General features: G+C 47.0%; 1 protein-coding gene across 2 annotated transcripts in view; it reads left to right on the top strand.

The window, feature by feature from the left end:
* The window catches only part of LOC144175017 (cell adhesion molecule Dscam1-like), a 285,594-nt gene that overhangs the window by 179,909 nt on the left and 89,494 nt on the right, over positions 1-16,191 (top strand). For both annotated transcript variants that reach the window (XM_077704026.1, XM_077704025.1), the window contains exons 5-6: positions 844-1,019; positions 7,770-8,057. In XM_077704026.1, coding sequence (XP_077560152.1) covers positions 844-1,019; positions 7,770-8,057 — 464 coding nt within the window. The remainder of the gene's footprint in view (positions 1-843; positions 1,020-7,769; positions 8,058-16,191) is intronic.

Below are 16,191 nucleotides of genomic sequence, written 5' to 3' on the forward strand. Positions count from 1 at the left end.
CTCACTAAAAAGTTCACCGAGCCATACCGCGCGTACTTTGGAAAGCTTTTCCCTGTCCATTCGAGGTTTCTGCCGTCATATAAAATGCAAATACTATCCTACAGATAGGGATACTGTAGGATAGTGTTTGCATAGGTTTTCTTCATTTGCTGATGCAATATAACTACTGCCCAATCGCGAGTCCCACTTTGGAGTAAGGGGTACTCTGTGCTTTGTAATTTTATAGTTCGTCCGCTGTTCTGACGCAATGAATATCCCGACCGTTTTGTAAAGGAAATACAGGACATTGTCTGCTCCACGCGGAAGTTCCTTGCAAGAGGAGTCATTATTAATGGTTTCTATCCCATAATCGTTGGATCTTTAATTCCGCGGAGATTTACATAGCCTGTTGATTACATGATGACATGATTCCAGCGCTAAAGCGTGCACGCTACGGCTGACAAGACGAGCCATACTTACAACTTACTTAAGCACGTTAGGTTGCAAAAAATATACAGCACAGCAATGGAGAGGGGATCATCGGAACGCACACCTATGCGTGACCACTATGAATTATCCACTTAGGTTACCATCTATGCATGATCCACTTGGGTGCTGCTTTAAAGGAAACCTACCTCTGACTGGTGAAGTGGCATGGACGTGTCGCTGATACTATCTCGTCTCTTTTTATATCATTTTCCTCCCAAAGCTCGCGGCCTCTTTGTTTCCTTCTACCCATAATCTTGGCTTCACGTAAAATCAGCTTACGCGCGCGGTTTTACACTCACAATTCTCAAAGATGCCTTTTTGTCTGCATGGTTCTTTCATAATACCCTGCTGCTGTCTTGACAACGGGAACCAAAGCTGGTACAAACGAGATGGGCAACGAATGCTCCCGCTCGAGCCAAGCCTTCGAACAAGACAGGTGGGCGGAGTGCTGCAGTTCCGTGAGGTGGACCCAAGCGATGCCGGCACTTACGTGTGCGTCGCTTCAAACAACGTGGGAGAGGCTCAGGTCGACCTGGAGCTCGTCGTCACTGGTAAGTATTAAGTGCATGGCTGCTCTCTTGGAAGACATAGCGCAGTGATGTACGCACTGGGTCCCTACATGTCTAGCATATTAATGCCCACACTGTACACATGGCTACAGCTGGATATTTTGGGTGTCGACAACTCTCACCCAGGTTAAAAGGGGCCACGAAGACAAAATACAAGTTTTATTTATTTACCCGCCGCGGTGGCTCAGTGACTAAAGCGTTGCGCTGCTGAGCACGAGGTCTCGGGTTCGATTCCCGGCCGCGGCGGCCGCTTTTCTGATGAAGGCGAAAAGCAAAAACGCCCGTGTGTACGATATTTCGGCGCACGTTAAAGATCCCCACGTGGCCAAAATTAATCCGGAGCCCTCCACTACGGCGCGCCTCATCACCTGCGTTGCGTCGGCGCGTTAAACCCTACAATCAATCAAGTTTTATTCATTTAAAAATCACGACAATGGTACCAAATTTATCGTGAATTACCCCAAAATAATTGAGATATTGAAGAGATTACGAAAGCAGCGGTGACTCCACAGCCACTTCCAGACGATTTTTGCATGACGTCACAGAATTCTGTTTGCGTGAAAGGCAGCCTTTTACCGAAGCCTCCGCCAAGAAACATGACCGCATGATTCTAGTAGGACGTCTATATCCGTTTGATCGTATCACTTCAATAGAAACGTGCGGGTAACACTCCTAACTCTTTTTAGTTCTGGCCCATGTAGATAACTTCCACTCATATCACGTAACTGGAGGGCAAAATTCGCACCCTTTAATATATTTCCGGTTTTTTTGGCCAAAGAACGTCGTTAGTGGCTGGTATGGAGCCGAGGGAGTTACCAAAGGCTCGTTCGTTCAATGTAAACAAATGCAATTTGTCTTCATGGCCCGTATAAATTGAACAGGGTGATGCGGACACTCCATTCGTACATTTCTAGAATGTCAATGACCGCACTCCTTGCACGGCCACACTTGTACACTTTCGGTGTCGACAAATTTGCGTCACCTTTAAATGCGCCCAATCTCTAAATGAATGTGCTCCTCTATCAAGCGTATAAAACCTCCACTCCATGTTGAGACGACAATTAAATAAGTCGCTTCCACTTTTTATAGCAGCCATACAAAGGGGTGATATTAATATAGCTCAGAACATACGCCTGGTTATGTCTAGCGTTTTCAATTCAAAGGCAACCATTTGCCTGTCCAACTTTATGTCTGCTCACCCCTATTTTTGTGGCGAACAAACACCAGCCCGCTCGGCTGCACAACCTCTGGTGGATGTTAAAAACTTCGATGTAGCTGGATAAGCGTCCTAAATTAGGCTGTGGATCAAAGCCTTGATAGGGGATGGCGGCTTTAAGTACATTTTGGTAGTGAATTCCAACCATCATGTATCAAGCTCAGGGCTTTATATGCATAGTCCGCTGCCTCCGCAACGAGCGGTCGTCTTCCAAATGTACAGTCGGGATCAATTTAAAGGTTATCGCGGAAGCGCCGACCGATCGTGACGACAGCGCCTTTGCGTGACACTTTTTAGCATCAGACACAGAGAGATTGTGCAATGTTTGCTTCTCCCTTGGCTGTTCAATGCACTGCGCACACAGCCGTCAGAAACGATAACGACCACGCTGTTTTTTTCTATATTCTTTTCCCCATCAGCGATATACTTCACACTGATACGCAGCCTTCTCAGGGCAACTATGTCGGCATTCAGGGGCATTGTAATCTAAACAAATTTGTAATTTGCTTCCGCAATGCCGCAATGTTGCGGTATCTTCGGAGTTATCAAATTGCCGAATAACCACACGCAGATACGTCATCCAAAAAAGAAATGAAAAAAAAATTGTGGCAGTCGACCTTCGCAGAAGGGGGTGAGAGAATGGTATGCAACAGCCGAGGAGTCAGAGGTGGTAGCGTAATCTTATATACGCGAATGAAAAAAAGTGCCACGGAACGGTGCTGTTGTCTTGATTGGTCGGTGCTCCCGCGATTACCTTCAAATTGATCATGACTGTACGTACAGGCGACCCAAAGGTTAAACGGGGCACGCGAGCGAAGGCCAAACTGGGCAAAATTGCATGCCAGCGCGATCTACGATGAGATGCGTCGCACATTGCTAGAGTTCGTTGCCGCATCCGGCTGGCCCATCTCGAGGTTCGGACGCTCGCCTTGCCGCCGGCTGGAGCGGAACCCCGCTGTTGCCATTCGTGCTCGCCAGGGGCGCTTTCAGTGCTTTACGCAAGGGTTTGTTTGCCGCCTTACGTGACGGCAACTTGGTCTTCAGCAGCTTGCGCGTTTTGCTTCAACAAGAACGTATTACTTTGAATCTGCGTGACTTCCGCGTTTTGCGATTCGTTCACCCGCGAATTTATTGCGCCATGTGGTGTTAACGCCATGGGATAATTTTTTCAAGTGTGACCAAGAACCCCTGTGGCTGAGAAGAATACACGAAAAGTAAAACAATTCCACAAGGGTATTGCAAATATTTTTACTACAAAAAATGAAGGCACTAAATGAAATTGAGCAATCCAATTGAAGGAAGTCCAGTTACAACAACAAAGATTGCCTTCGTAACAGGGTTATAATAATCAAATTATTCCAAAAAAGAATGGTACCCTAAAACGTACGCATTCGGTTCTATTTGAAATGTCCAGGGAGAAAGGAATCAACGGTGGCAACAAGTCAAACAAGGCGCTGTAATTCATTCAGTCTAAGCTTCACTACTTTTTATGGCAGAAGAGCAGTTTAGCAACTGGTTAAGGTGCCGCTCAGTTTAATTACACCGGCCATGCGCCGAGGCAGAGGGTCGTACAAAAAAAAATAGTGCCGTTTCATTTTGTGAAGGTTGAAGGCCAGCCAATCTGTCTGGGGGTCTATGGCTGGCCACAAAACTCCCGCTCAAACCACGTCGTCGTGCCTGGGAAACAGTCAACGGGATTGTAACCACGCGGACGCCTTGCAATTTCTGCCTCGTGCTATTCGTGGTTCAGAATACGGGCATCGCGCTTACGTTTGGCATGCGTGGTCCTATCTTCGTCGGTGGTCCCCTTCTGCCACGCTCGCGGCCATTGCCGCCTATATTCCGGAATGAGAAGGCTTTGCTGTGACAATGCGGGAAAGCAATCTGGTAATGACCAAGCTTGCACATATCTTAGGAAAGTCAGCTGCACTTCCAAACATTATTGACCGCGAGGAAATGTTTTCAGGGGCAACATGCGCCACCTTATATCAAAATATGAAGCACTGGAGGTGAACAGGGGGCCGAGGTGAGCAGGCAGGGAGCGGTTTTTCTCCCTCCACACAGACAAAAAAGAAACGGAGGCGTTAGCCTGCAACAGCACCGCTATAAAAGTCAACGTCAAAAGTCAAAAGATACCCGCTTGACTTTCGATTCAGCTTCCCGCTCAAAAGTAAACAGGATACTTGAACAAGACGTTTATATAAGCCGTGACATTCGAAACTGCTCGAACCACACACACTGGTCATACATGTTCCCAATATTTAGCGCAACAAAAACTGCATGTACATTTGAGGCGAAATGTATGTTCTTAACCGGATCCCCGTGCTCATTTAGTGAGCAATGGTCACTGTGTTTTTTTTACGATACGAAGAGAAAAAAAATTTCCGCGCCTTCCCGCGAGGGGAACACGAGTAAATGCAGAGCATTGGGGGTCGTTAACGCCGCGTAAAGTCGCGTTAGGGTGGGTAGTTGGGTCGTAGTTGCGTTGGTGTTGATTTGGGGTAGAGAGAGGAGAGTAATGTCGCGTTAGGGTGGAGCGAGCGTCAACCAAGGAAGGAAGGAGCAACACAGTGACTGAAGCACGAGCGACCGCTATCCGCTTTATATTTGCAGCGCGCGTAGTAGAGGGAGAGCAGTACAGGGGGGAGAGCGCGCATGCGCAAGCAGCGCGCGCCCTTCCACGCCCCACCGCGCTGCTATCACGCACCTGTTACGCCGAGACCGCGACGGAGCGAACGGGCTGACTACGACGCATGCGCGCGCCAGCTGCTGTTGAGAGAGAGGAGGGAAGGAGGAGAGGCGCACCTGCTGCAGACGCGGAGCTGTGGACGCCGTCCGACGCAGGAAGAGGCGAGGCTAAGAAATGCTCTGCATTTAAAAAGTGAAACTCCACTTTTGCTGGTCCAGGCAGAGCAAGAAACAAAAGATAAACAAAATGATGCGAGATGTCCCAGGAGAAGGCGCGTGAGCACAGGCAGGACGGAAAAAAAAATATTTGCATTGAACAAAGCTATGTTCAATTCATCAATAGAGGAGTGAGAGAGCGAGGAGAAGACTGTCGGGGGTGATGGCAAATAGCGAAGAACGGCGCGGCACTTGACAGCTTTCAGCTTGAGTAGAACTGCTTTAATTTTTTATTACTAATCAAAGGAAGCATGCACTTGTGCTATGATAACAGGATGTTATGCTGCCTTTCAGGCTCCTTGAAAACAAACGTTCTTAATTATATTAATCGCAGTGCCCCTGGGCGTCCGCTCAAATAACCGCGCAGCCCATTATTCAAGAAAGGCTTTACTGCCGTGCAATGTGAACAGGCCTATATAAAGTCCTTCGGCACCGAGCAAGACATCACCTTCCAAAGTAATTTGTTAATGTTTCTTTCTTTCGCGGAATACACCAATTTTTATTCAAGTAACTGGTCCTCAGTCGGCTCGCTTTCTCAGATGCGGTAAGCATTTATTTGGATGGTGAAAGCAATGTTACAAATACCAGTATGCAATGCTAGTTTTGTTGTTTTTGTGCGTGCGCGCGCGCGTGCGCGTGCGTGTGCGCGTGTGTGTGCGCGCGTGCGTGCGCGCGTGCGTGTGTGTGTGTGTGTGTGTGGATGTGTGTGTGTGTGTGTGTGTGTGTGTGTGTGAGTGTGAGTGTGAGTGTGAGTGTGAGTGTGAGTGTGAGTGTGAGTGTGAGTGTGAGTGTGAGTGTGAGTGTGAGTGTGAGTGTGAGTGTGAGTGTGAGTGTGAGTGTGAGTGTGAGTGTGAGTGTGAGTGTGAGTGTGAGTGTGTGAGTGAGTGTGAGTGTGAGTGTGAGTGTGAGTGTGTGAGTGAGTGAGCGAGTGAGTGAGCGAGTGAGTGAGCGAGTGAGTGAGTGAGTGAGTGAGTGAGTGAGTGAGTGAGTGAGTGAGTGAGTGAGTGAGTGAGTGAGTGAGTGAGTGAGCGAGTGAGTGAGTGAGTTTTGAGCCAAGCATAATTTTGGCCGCACCTGGCAAATCTATCAACGAGCGTTTAAACTACATGACGTCACCAACTCGGCGCCGAGGGAATAGCGAGCCACGGAAGTCACGCAAATTGAAAATCGGAAGCAGAAAGCATACGCAGCCGAACACATTTCGTTCACGCCGCTGACAAGGAAATGCTTGCATAAAAGCGCTTCTGACAAAACTCGATGATAGTAGCGTGATTTCGCTCGAGCAGGCGGCAAGACGAGCATTATGGTACATCGATATAGGTCAGCCTGGTGTGACCCCCGAAAGCTCGATATGTGCGCCCCATCTACACATCGACTGCGCTTGCATGCAGTGCTGCCCAGTTTAGCCATCGCTCCTGCACTAAGTGTAGCATTTGGATCGCCTGTACAGGGGTTTAAAAGACATGCGAACAACGGAAGGCACAGCGATCCGACGCATGCTGCACCATCGGGCTGCGAAGTCAGTAAACTGCGCGCATGCGCACTCTTTCGAGAGCGTGTGACAGTGTGGCCTACGTTTATGGGAAATGCTTGATCAAGAAGCGACCTCAGTCGTTTATTTTGAGGTGCCTTTCCGCGCTGCGTTGCCACTGAGCAGAATGATCGTTGAAGGGCATCATGCTAGCTGCAATCAGCCTGCTGCGCGCTTGGCTCCCCAATGTACTAGATCGCTTCTTTATCGAGCATTTGCCCCTACAGTAGGCCGCCCTCTCAAACGCTCGAAAGAACTACGCATGCGTGCTCTTTACTGACCATGCAGCCAGACTTTGCGGCATGCGTCGGAGGCTGTGTGCTCCGTTGTTCGTATTTCTTTTCATCTTTAATCCCCCCTGTACATGCAACATGTGGTGTGTCAATTAGAATTTCAAAGCGGCAAAGAAATGTGAGAAAAATATAAACCGGCAAGGCAACTTTCTGCCATAAAGAAAAAGGGTACGCTCACAAAGCAAGCGATCGGTGTTTCACGTGAGTGCTAGATTTTGTTACGCATTGATTTACAATGCTGGTCAAAACAACTACAATGGTTTCCCATGGTATGATCTGTGCCTTGGACATTACACTGAAGGGTTGTTTCTGCGAGTAGCTGCAAGGCACAAAAAAAGATGAAGACACACCCGATGATGACCATTCACTATCGTCGTCAGCTAACGTTGGCTTTCCTACAGGGCGTATTGGCTACAACGGCATCATTGAGGACATTAAAGCTTCGCTTTGATAACTTTGTGTTTGCAGTTTGCAAATAATTTCCAATAATGTTTTGAATGTTCGCATGGGCACTAGACATAGTGCGACATTTGAAAAATTCATTCGCAGGTGGTCTTGAGCAGAGAATAAGTTGTGGCCTAGGCCTTCCGACAACACTTCTCAGGGCAGCAAAGAAAAGATGAGCCAGCGAATTGCTGCGCACCACAAGTTCTTTCTCCCGAGTCCTTCATTGTTATGCTTCCGCGCGGCGCGCAGTTTTAATGCACTGGTTATTCTCTCTGCCTTCTCGGTTTTCTATACCGCCGACTAACTGTGAGTGCCTCCCTCGTCCATGCAATCCTACGCAGCCAAGCCCTGGGTCGCCGTCACTCCGGCGCACTTGCGCGCTGAAGTGGGCCACGCTGCTGCCTTTCGCTGCAACGCTTCCGGCCTCGACTGGGCCCTGGACGAGACGAGCCTCGAGTGGAGGCACAATGGGCGCCGCGTCTCGCCCGGAGTGCAGTCGCCCGGAGGAACCCGCTCTCGTGTTCTTCACCTGCCTTCCATTCGGCGACAGGACCAGGGAATGTACCAGTGCTTCGTGCGCCTCTCGCCGCAGCGTACCGTGCATGCAGCAGCCGAGCTCATCGTCGGAGGTACGTCGGAGGAATCTTCATATCTTGTAGAGTTTGTTTCATATTTTCACCGCTTCCGTGAACGCTTGTTTTGAGCTCCATCGCACGCATACTCACTCACAGAACCTGTTCTTAACTCCTTAGGTTTCACTAACCCCCAAATTTACGATTTCTCGTCAGCGCATTTCTATTCCTCGTTACGATTTCTCGTTCCCAAGTGGAAGGCTTCCGCACGTGCGCGGCTGCAGAGAAACCATCGTGTGCAAACGTTTCCCGCGTTGTATGTATTTACTATTAGAGAGAAAAATATCTGAATGCTGGGCATACTTTACGAGCACACCGTGTGCCCTTCTTACTTTCATTGTTGATTCTCTTCGTCCTTTCTTTCCTTCTTCCCTTCATCTTCTATTTCCTCTTTTCCTTCTTTTTTCTTTCTCTCTTTCCTTCTTTCTTTTTTTGTTACCTGATAGTTTGTATTTGGTTCCTTCTTTCTTTCTTTTTTCTTTTCCTTTTTCTCCTTTTCGTATTTCTTGTTTTCTTTCTTTCTTTCATCACCATTCTTTCTTCCTTACTTCTTTTCTTTCGTTATGGTTTGTTTCTTTATTTATTTCCTTTTTCTTTTTTCTTTTTTTTCCCCTTTCTTCTCCTGTCTTTGTTTTCTACCGCAGGCTTGCTTGCGTCCTTTTGCGTTGGGCTGCTGAGCACGAGGATGCGGGTTCGATTCCCGGACGCGGCGGCCGCTTTTGTAATGGAAACGGAAAGCGAAAACGCTCGTTTGTACGAGATATCGGTGCACGTTAAAGATCCCGACGTGGTCAAAATTATTCCGGAGCCCTACACTACGGCGCGCCTGATCCCATGTGTAGCGTCGGCGCGTTAACCGCACAATCAATCAAGCTTTCGTCCTTTTCTCTTTTTATGTTCCTTCTTATAGTTGATGGTCCCATTTATGCGTTTTGATCTTTTTTTGTCATGAAATATATTCGAAACATGTAAATAAAACAGGGAAGGTTTACTCTTTCTACCCATTGACTAGACAAGTAAGTTTGAAGGACATTTCTAACAGCGCAAGTTTTTGCAGTCGTCTGGGTCAGTGCTGATGGTAATTTTAAGCGAGCACTTCCGCCCTTCCACCATATTTTTCTCATTTCAATTTAGCTTTGTTTGTCGAATATTGCCAGTCCTCCTCAGATACTTTTATTCGATATATATGTACCTATTTCTTCAGTTCCCCAGGAATTCGATATTACTGTGTTTTACAGCAACCAGAAGTGGTTATCACATTTAGGTTGCCTTTGTTAGGATGACATTCTAGAAGTAAAACACAACTTCCAGTTTCAACGATCAGCTATGAACTGAATAAATGCGGCAGAAAGCGAGAAATGAAATCAAATCGGGAACAAACAGCCAGGAGAAGAACTATCCGTTTGATGAAACTTATTTGAAGAGGAATCGATCCAGTTAGAATCGCCCCGGCCAAATGTGGTTCAACCGAGCTAATTACAAGCCCGCTGCAGAGTTATAGGCTCCCAGCAAATTAAGCAGGAGAGAGAGACAGAGCAAAGAAGAAAAAGGGATGGTGGAAACTGTGTATGGAAGTGCGTTCCCGTTAGCTGCCTGTTTTTGCCCCTGTTTGCAAGATCTTCCATTAGCCACCTGGAAGAGGCCAATTCCAAAGCAAACCGACGTTACCTTACAAAAAAAGCAATTGATACTACAGAGCGACCGCAGCCACCACCGACTGTTGCTCGCCGAGAGCACTACAAATGGGACAGGATTTATTTTATCCGTTCCGATTGTTCAGATTGTTCACTTTACTTACTGCGCATTACGTATGTAGCTGCTAGTAGAAGTGTTCTTCAATTCTCTCTGAGGTGTAGTCTTTTTAACAGCGCAGCTGTTTAGGCCTAGCTTCGTCCATCCGTCCGACCAAAAAACTTCGAAACCTCAAGTAAAAAAGTGGTTAGGGATGACATGGGAGTCGAAACCGGGACCTTTGCGCCATCAAACCGGTGACGTGACTACTGCGCCACCCCAGCCGAGGACAACAGTAACGTGAACAGCCAACTGCAAAAACAAACACCCTTCTCGTGGTAGGAATCTAACATTGTTCCATCGCGTTATACAGCAGGCGTCTATCTGAATTGCCTATCGTCGCATTCAAGGCGCACAGCGTTTCTTTTGAGTTCGGAGCGCGGGTGTGGGCTTTGGATTTGGCAGCGGGTTCTAGTGCGCGCTAATGCACTCCACTGGGGGAGAGGTTTGAAAGCCTGCGGAACGAAACGATCCGGGCATGCCAGTCATGGAGAAGGTTCAGCGGCAATTCGGAAATAAAGGTGATGTGCAACAGCCGGGTCTCCAACGACGACAGAGGGGGTGCCAGCTCTGTCGTTTCTCCAGCATTGCACAACAAGTGCAAGCTGCGGCACTTTTTTCATCGCGTAACAATTTTGGTAGAATAGCAAACATAAATATATATATATTTTTTCTCAATTCTGCTGCTCACTTAAGTACAGGAATAAAAATGAGACAAATGCTGATGCTAAATGAAAGTTTAGGTTTTGAGGTATATAGTCGGTGCGCTTCCTAAAACAAAATCGCTTCTGGATACTTTCAATTTGGAAAGAAGGCAGGAGAACATACTTTCACGCAGCAAGCCTCTTGCTGGATTACTCTTCGCCTTTAGCCTCTTAACGTAGCCCGCTGGAATACGCAGTCTACAACATCCGTGCACGACTCTGCAAAATTGGGACTACTATTTGCGTGAGGCAGGAAGGAAGGAGGAAGTGCTTTCCCGGTTCTTTTCCGGCAGTGTGTTGGGAGCTGTGTTCTTATCTCACTAAAACAAATTGCGACCGCAGTTTTTGTTGACAAACCAGTGGTATCATTTCCTTCCCAGCTGAATTTTGCTTATTCTTGAGAGCGTAAATTTGTGTAGAAACTAAGAAGTGATCAGAACTTCGACAAATAAGAACCCTAATCATGACTGAACGCTTAAAAGGTGCTAAGAGTGACGGCGGACTGGCCGACTATGACAGAAACACGGCAGTGCTATGGCGGTGCTGAGCAAAAGAAAATTACGTGGAATCGACCACATTTAGAAGAAACCCCCAATGTGGAGAACTTCAAGCGAAAGAACATTTGACACCCACCTCAATGCAGCCGTAAGGCTGCAAAGAAAAAAACTGTACTGCTTCCTCTGAAACTTCGTGGTTAAAAAAATTTTGTCCTGGTCTAGAATTTGAACCCGGGACCACCGCCTATCTAGGCAGTCGCTCAACCAACTGAGCTGGCTAGGATGGATCCTGGTCCTGGTCCTGGGTCCGGGTTAGCTCTGTTGGTAGAGCGACTGCCCTAGACAGGCGATGGCCCCGGTTATGGAATCCTGGACCAGGACGAATTTTTCCTCAACTAGGATGTTTCTGAGGAAGCTGTACAGCCGTTCTTTGTAGCCCTGCGGCTCCATTGAGGTAGATGTCAAACGTTCCTTCGCAAAACTACGGGAAACATACCTCTCCCCATGTGTTTAGCAACGGTTATAGCGACCCTTCTATTCAAGTCACTTGTTAAAGGCACCTAAGCACATCATGACGCTAGCTAACCGCGGCATGAGTTCACTCCGTCAGTGTCTTCAGCTTCCTCAGTAACTTTTGATCTTGCTCTGAAAGAGTGCCTCCGCTTTACATCTTGATTCCCAAAAACAAAGCAGTATCTGCCCAGGACTACGCAGAAGAGACGTTGTCCCACATTCACCTTAATTTTCTCGCCACGATGAAGAGACATCTGGGAAAAAAAGTACTCAGTGGTAGTAAGCAATGGTTGGGTTTTTCGAGAAAACGTGTGTGGCTCTGTTCCCGACTCTTGCGACTGCAGACTTCTTATGGCATTCCAGTGGTTTTATTTCGGTAGCGTATCCGAGCCAGCCTGCTCGTATTGATCAGTAAAACTGTTATCTCGGGATGAAACGCCGAGCTCTATTTGCTATAGCCTACTCTTACTGCTAATATCCAGATCACTTCGTTTCGCTGAAGCGAGCGTGCCGTGCGCTTTCGCATATCTTATTCTACTAAGTCACATCTTTTGTTTGTTATTTTTCGCTCTGTGTTGCACACGTCGTCCTGTTCTCACGAAACTTACGGCGGCGGCGTCCTTATGGGACCGAGTAATTAGGAACTGGTGGGCGGGAAGACGAAGCGGAGAAGAAAGACATTGTGAGGAGAAACGTTCCTATATTGGGTGCATCCGTGTCTGTTCGTGTGTTGCGTCTAAATTGTCTCAGCCGGTCCCTCCTCTTGTGTGGACCCCGCTTGTTCCCGGAGCAAATGAAAACACCACGGGCAAGAGAACAAGCACAAAGAAACAAAGAAAGAGAAGGAAAGATTGAAACTCGTGAGAACCCGAGCAAGTGCGGTGTTCGATTATCCAGGGCATAGGAGCTGGCGCAGCTGGCGACTGAAATCGAAGTGGGCGGGGTACCTCCTGTGTCGGCCACAATGGCGACAGAATGAAAACGTAAGAGATCGTTTTCGCTAACAACCCCCGGCCCGTGCTGCGCAGAACGCTGAGCTGGCAGCACGTACAATCGTAATCACAAGGGCGGTACGACTAAGGTTGAAGAGAGCGAGACAGAGAGAGATAAAGGGTCAATTAGGGAAACAGAGCCTGAAAAACGAACAACAGCCTGCATACGTTCCCGCTCGATATCGAGCACATAGCCCTGTGCTTCCGACGCAAATTGGCAATTTCTCTCTAGTGCTTGAAGTGTGTTTCGCGTTAGGCCAATATTGTTGCTGCTAGTAAAAGTTCTAGCATATTTTCTCCTAAATTGAACGAAAGCTTCGTCTAATTCGTACGTTTGCTTTCACATTTTGTCGTTATGAGAAAGATGGCCCTCAAGGTTCTTTTTTGGGTATGGCGCCTCTAAGAGCGTTTGTAAAATTAATTAAACCTTTCCCAACGCAACCTGTTAAAGCATCATGTCAAGGCTTATTTTTCCGAGCTCAGTGCGATCTTCTAGTTGACCCAGGGACCTGCTCAAACATTTGAACCAGAATTGCTTCTTACGTCTCTCTTTAATTCAATCGGCTCGCCGTATAATCCATCTTCCAGTTTCACTTCACAGCGCCTATTATCAAGGACGCTGTTTATTTTTAATTCATAGAAAGGGAGCGATTTTAAACAGTGAGTGGAATACCTGTTGTGTTTTATCGCACCAGATATGTTTCGCTGAGTGGCATCTAGCGATAACTAAACGGTAAAAAAGATTCAGGTTACAAATAAATACTGCTTTGATGTCAATCAGCAGACAACTTGTGGTAAACGCACGTTTTAAAAAACCATTATTTATGATTGTAGAGTTCAAAAACTAACCACTCCTTTCCGTTTACCTAACCATACGACCAGGAAGGTATACAGATTCAGTTGAAATAAGCTGGTCCGGCTGGTCTAAGAAGTGTTCCAGAACCTCCTGTCTATGCTTTTGAGCAAAATGCGCGTTTGCACTAAGTAGTTTGGGACTCATCATTAAAAATAACCTCAGCTTGTAGAGGGCAAGCTGGCCGCGTATAATCAAGAAATCAAGAAGCAACATAATCCAGCAACAGTATAATTAAGAAACAGCAGACCTTTTCAAGGATGGCGGGCAAATTGTACTAGTGAACCTGGCAAACCTGTACACGCACTGCCTAATGAGAGCGAGTGTACCGAAATCTTACAACAATGCGAGCATCATCCTAATCCATAAGAAAAGTGATATGAAGGACTTGAAAAATTACAGGCCGACCAGCTTACTGTCAGTCGTCTACAAGGTGCTTACCAAGGTAATCGCTAATAGAATTTCTGCCACCTTAGATTTCAGTCAACCTAAAGAACAAGCTATTCAACAATGAACCATCTTCATACGATCAATCAGGTGATAAGAAGTGCGCGGAGTATACTGTACCCTTATATATCACCTTCAGTAATTATGAGAACTGTGGTTCGAATCCCGGTGCCGGACAATTCCCACCGGATTAAAAAAAATCCATCCGCGCGTTGATGGAAGGGCAGAATGAGGCTTGGGGTGCGGCCTGATCCCGGGGACCATCGCAGGTAACGCACTCCCTCACCATAGCAGGATTGGCCCCCCTGTTGCAGTAATGGCCACAACCTCCCATGAATACGCCAATTAACCCACGGCCCCCAGTCTCCAGTGGCTGTTAAGCAACTGACCACGGTGGCGGTCAGACCTGTGACGACGCAGAGGGTGCTAAGAATCCATGGAGCTGGACAGGCCGCCATTAGAATCTGAACCTGGCAACGTTTAACACGAGAACTTTATCTAGCAAAGCGAGTCTAGGGGTGTTCGAGGAATTAGAGGGCATTAAATGGGATGTATTCTGGCTTAGTGAGGTTAGGAGGACAGGTTATCCCCTTACGGTGCTGAAAAATGTACACGTCCTATGTTACCGTGGCCTAGCGGACAGAAAAGAACTGGGAGTGGGATTTTTAGTCAATAGAACCATAGCGGACAACTAGACGAATACTATAGCATTAACAAAAGGGTAGCCGGTCTTGCAAAAACTCAAGGTGGTACGGGGCTACGCGCCTAGTTGAACGCTTCTATGAAGATGTGGAATCGGCAATGGCTAAAATAAAAGCCCAGTATACCGTAGTTATGGGATACTTCTATGCTAATGTAGGCAAGACTCAGGCTGGAGACAAGGCAGTTGGGAACTATGGTCTGGGCTGTGGAAATAGCAGGGGGGACCTACTAGTAGATTTCACAGTACGGCATAAACTACGCATAATGATTACCATCTTCTGCAAACGGGAAAGCCGGAAGCGGACGTGGAGGAGCCCGAATGAGAAGCATAAAAATGAAATAGGCTTTATATTATGCGATAACCCTGGCGCGTCGGGCAGGATGTGGAAGTGCTCGGAAGGGTAAGGTGTAGTGACCACCGTATGGTAAGATCTCGAATTAGGCTAGATCTGAGGAGGGACCCCAACAAGCTAGTACGGAAGAAGCGGATCAATGAGCTAACAGTATGACGTAAAGTTGAAGAATTCAGGATCGTGCTACAGAACAGATATTCAGCTCTTACCGAGGAAGCTGAGTTTACGACACAGGAAGCCAGTGACAATCGTACACGCATCATCACGGAGTGTTCATTAGAAGTCGGGGCACGATGGTTAGACAGGACACCGGTAAACTTTCCCAGGAGACGAAAGATCTAATTAGGAAACTCCAAAGCGTCACAATCTCCACCGCAGCTGACCGAATAAAACTAGCGGAGCTTTCAATGTTAATAAGCATAAGAGAGCTGACATACGGAAGTATAATATGAAGAGGATCGAATATGCTGTATAGAACGGAGGCAGCTTGAAAGCAGTGAAGAGATGTTTAGGCGTGGCGAAAAATCAGATGTATGCACTTAAAGACAAGCAAGGCAATGTCCTCACAAATAGGGATAAAATAGTCATAGTAGCCGAGGAGATCTATATAGATCTGCACAGTAGCCAGGACGGCCAAGATAAAGCCGAACGAGAAAGTAGTTCAGGGGAGATAGACATCCCACCAGTAACGACAGAAGAAGTAAAGAAGGCTTTGAAAGAAATGGAAGGGGGCCAATCACCTGGTGAAGATCAGATAACAGCATACCTCTTGAAGGATGGTGGGCAAATCACACTAGTAAAATTGGCAAACCTGTACACGCAATGCCTGATGACCGGGAGTGTACAAGAATATTGGAAGAACGCGAACATTATTGTAATTGATAAGAAAGGTGAAATGAAGGACTTGAAAAATTACAGGCCGATCCGCTTACTGTAAGTCGTCTACAAGGTACTTACCATGGTAATTGCTAACAGAATTTCTGCCACCTTAGATTTCAGTCAACCTAAAGAACAAGCAGGGTTTCCTAAAGGCTTTTCAACAATGGACCATATTCACACGATCAATCAGGTGATAGAGAATTGCAGGGAGTACCCTGAACCTTTATATAGCCTTTATAGATTATGAGAAAGCATTTAACTCGGTCAAAATGTCGGTGGGGACGCAGGCATCGCTGAATCAGGGTGTAGATGAGCAATACGTAAGAATACTAGAGGATATCAACAATGGGAGCACAGCTGCCATAGCCCTCCATAAGCAGGGCAGTCAAGAACTTATAAG

The sequence above is a fragment of the Haemaphysalis longicornis genome, unplaced genomic scaffold (genome assembly GCF_048455015.1).
Source record: "Haemaphysalis longicornis isolate Haplotype H1 unplaced genomic scaffold, Haemaphysalis longicornis Haplotype H1 scaffold_3, whole genome shotgun sequence".
Taxonomy (NCBI): domain Eukaryota; kingdom Metazoa; phylum Arthropoda; class Arachnida; order Ixodida; family Ixodidae; genus Haemaphysalis; species Haemaphysalis longicornis.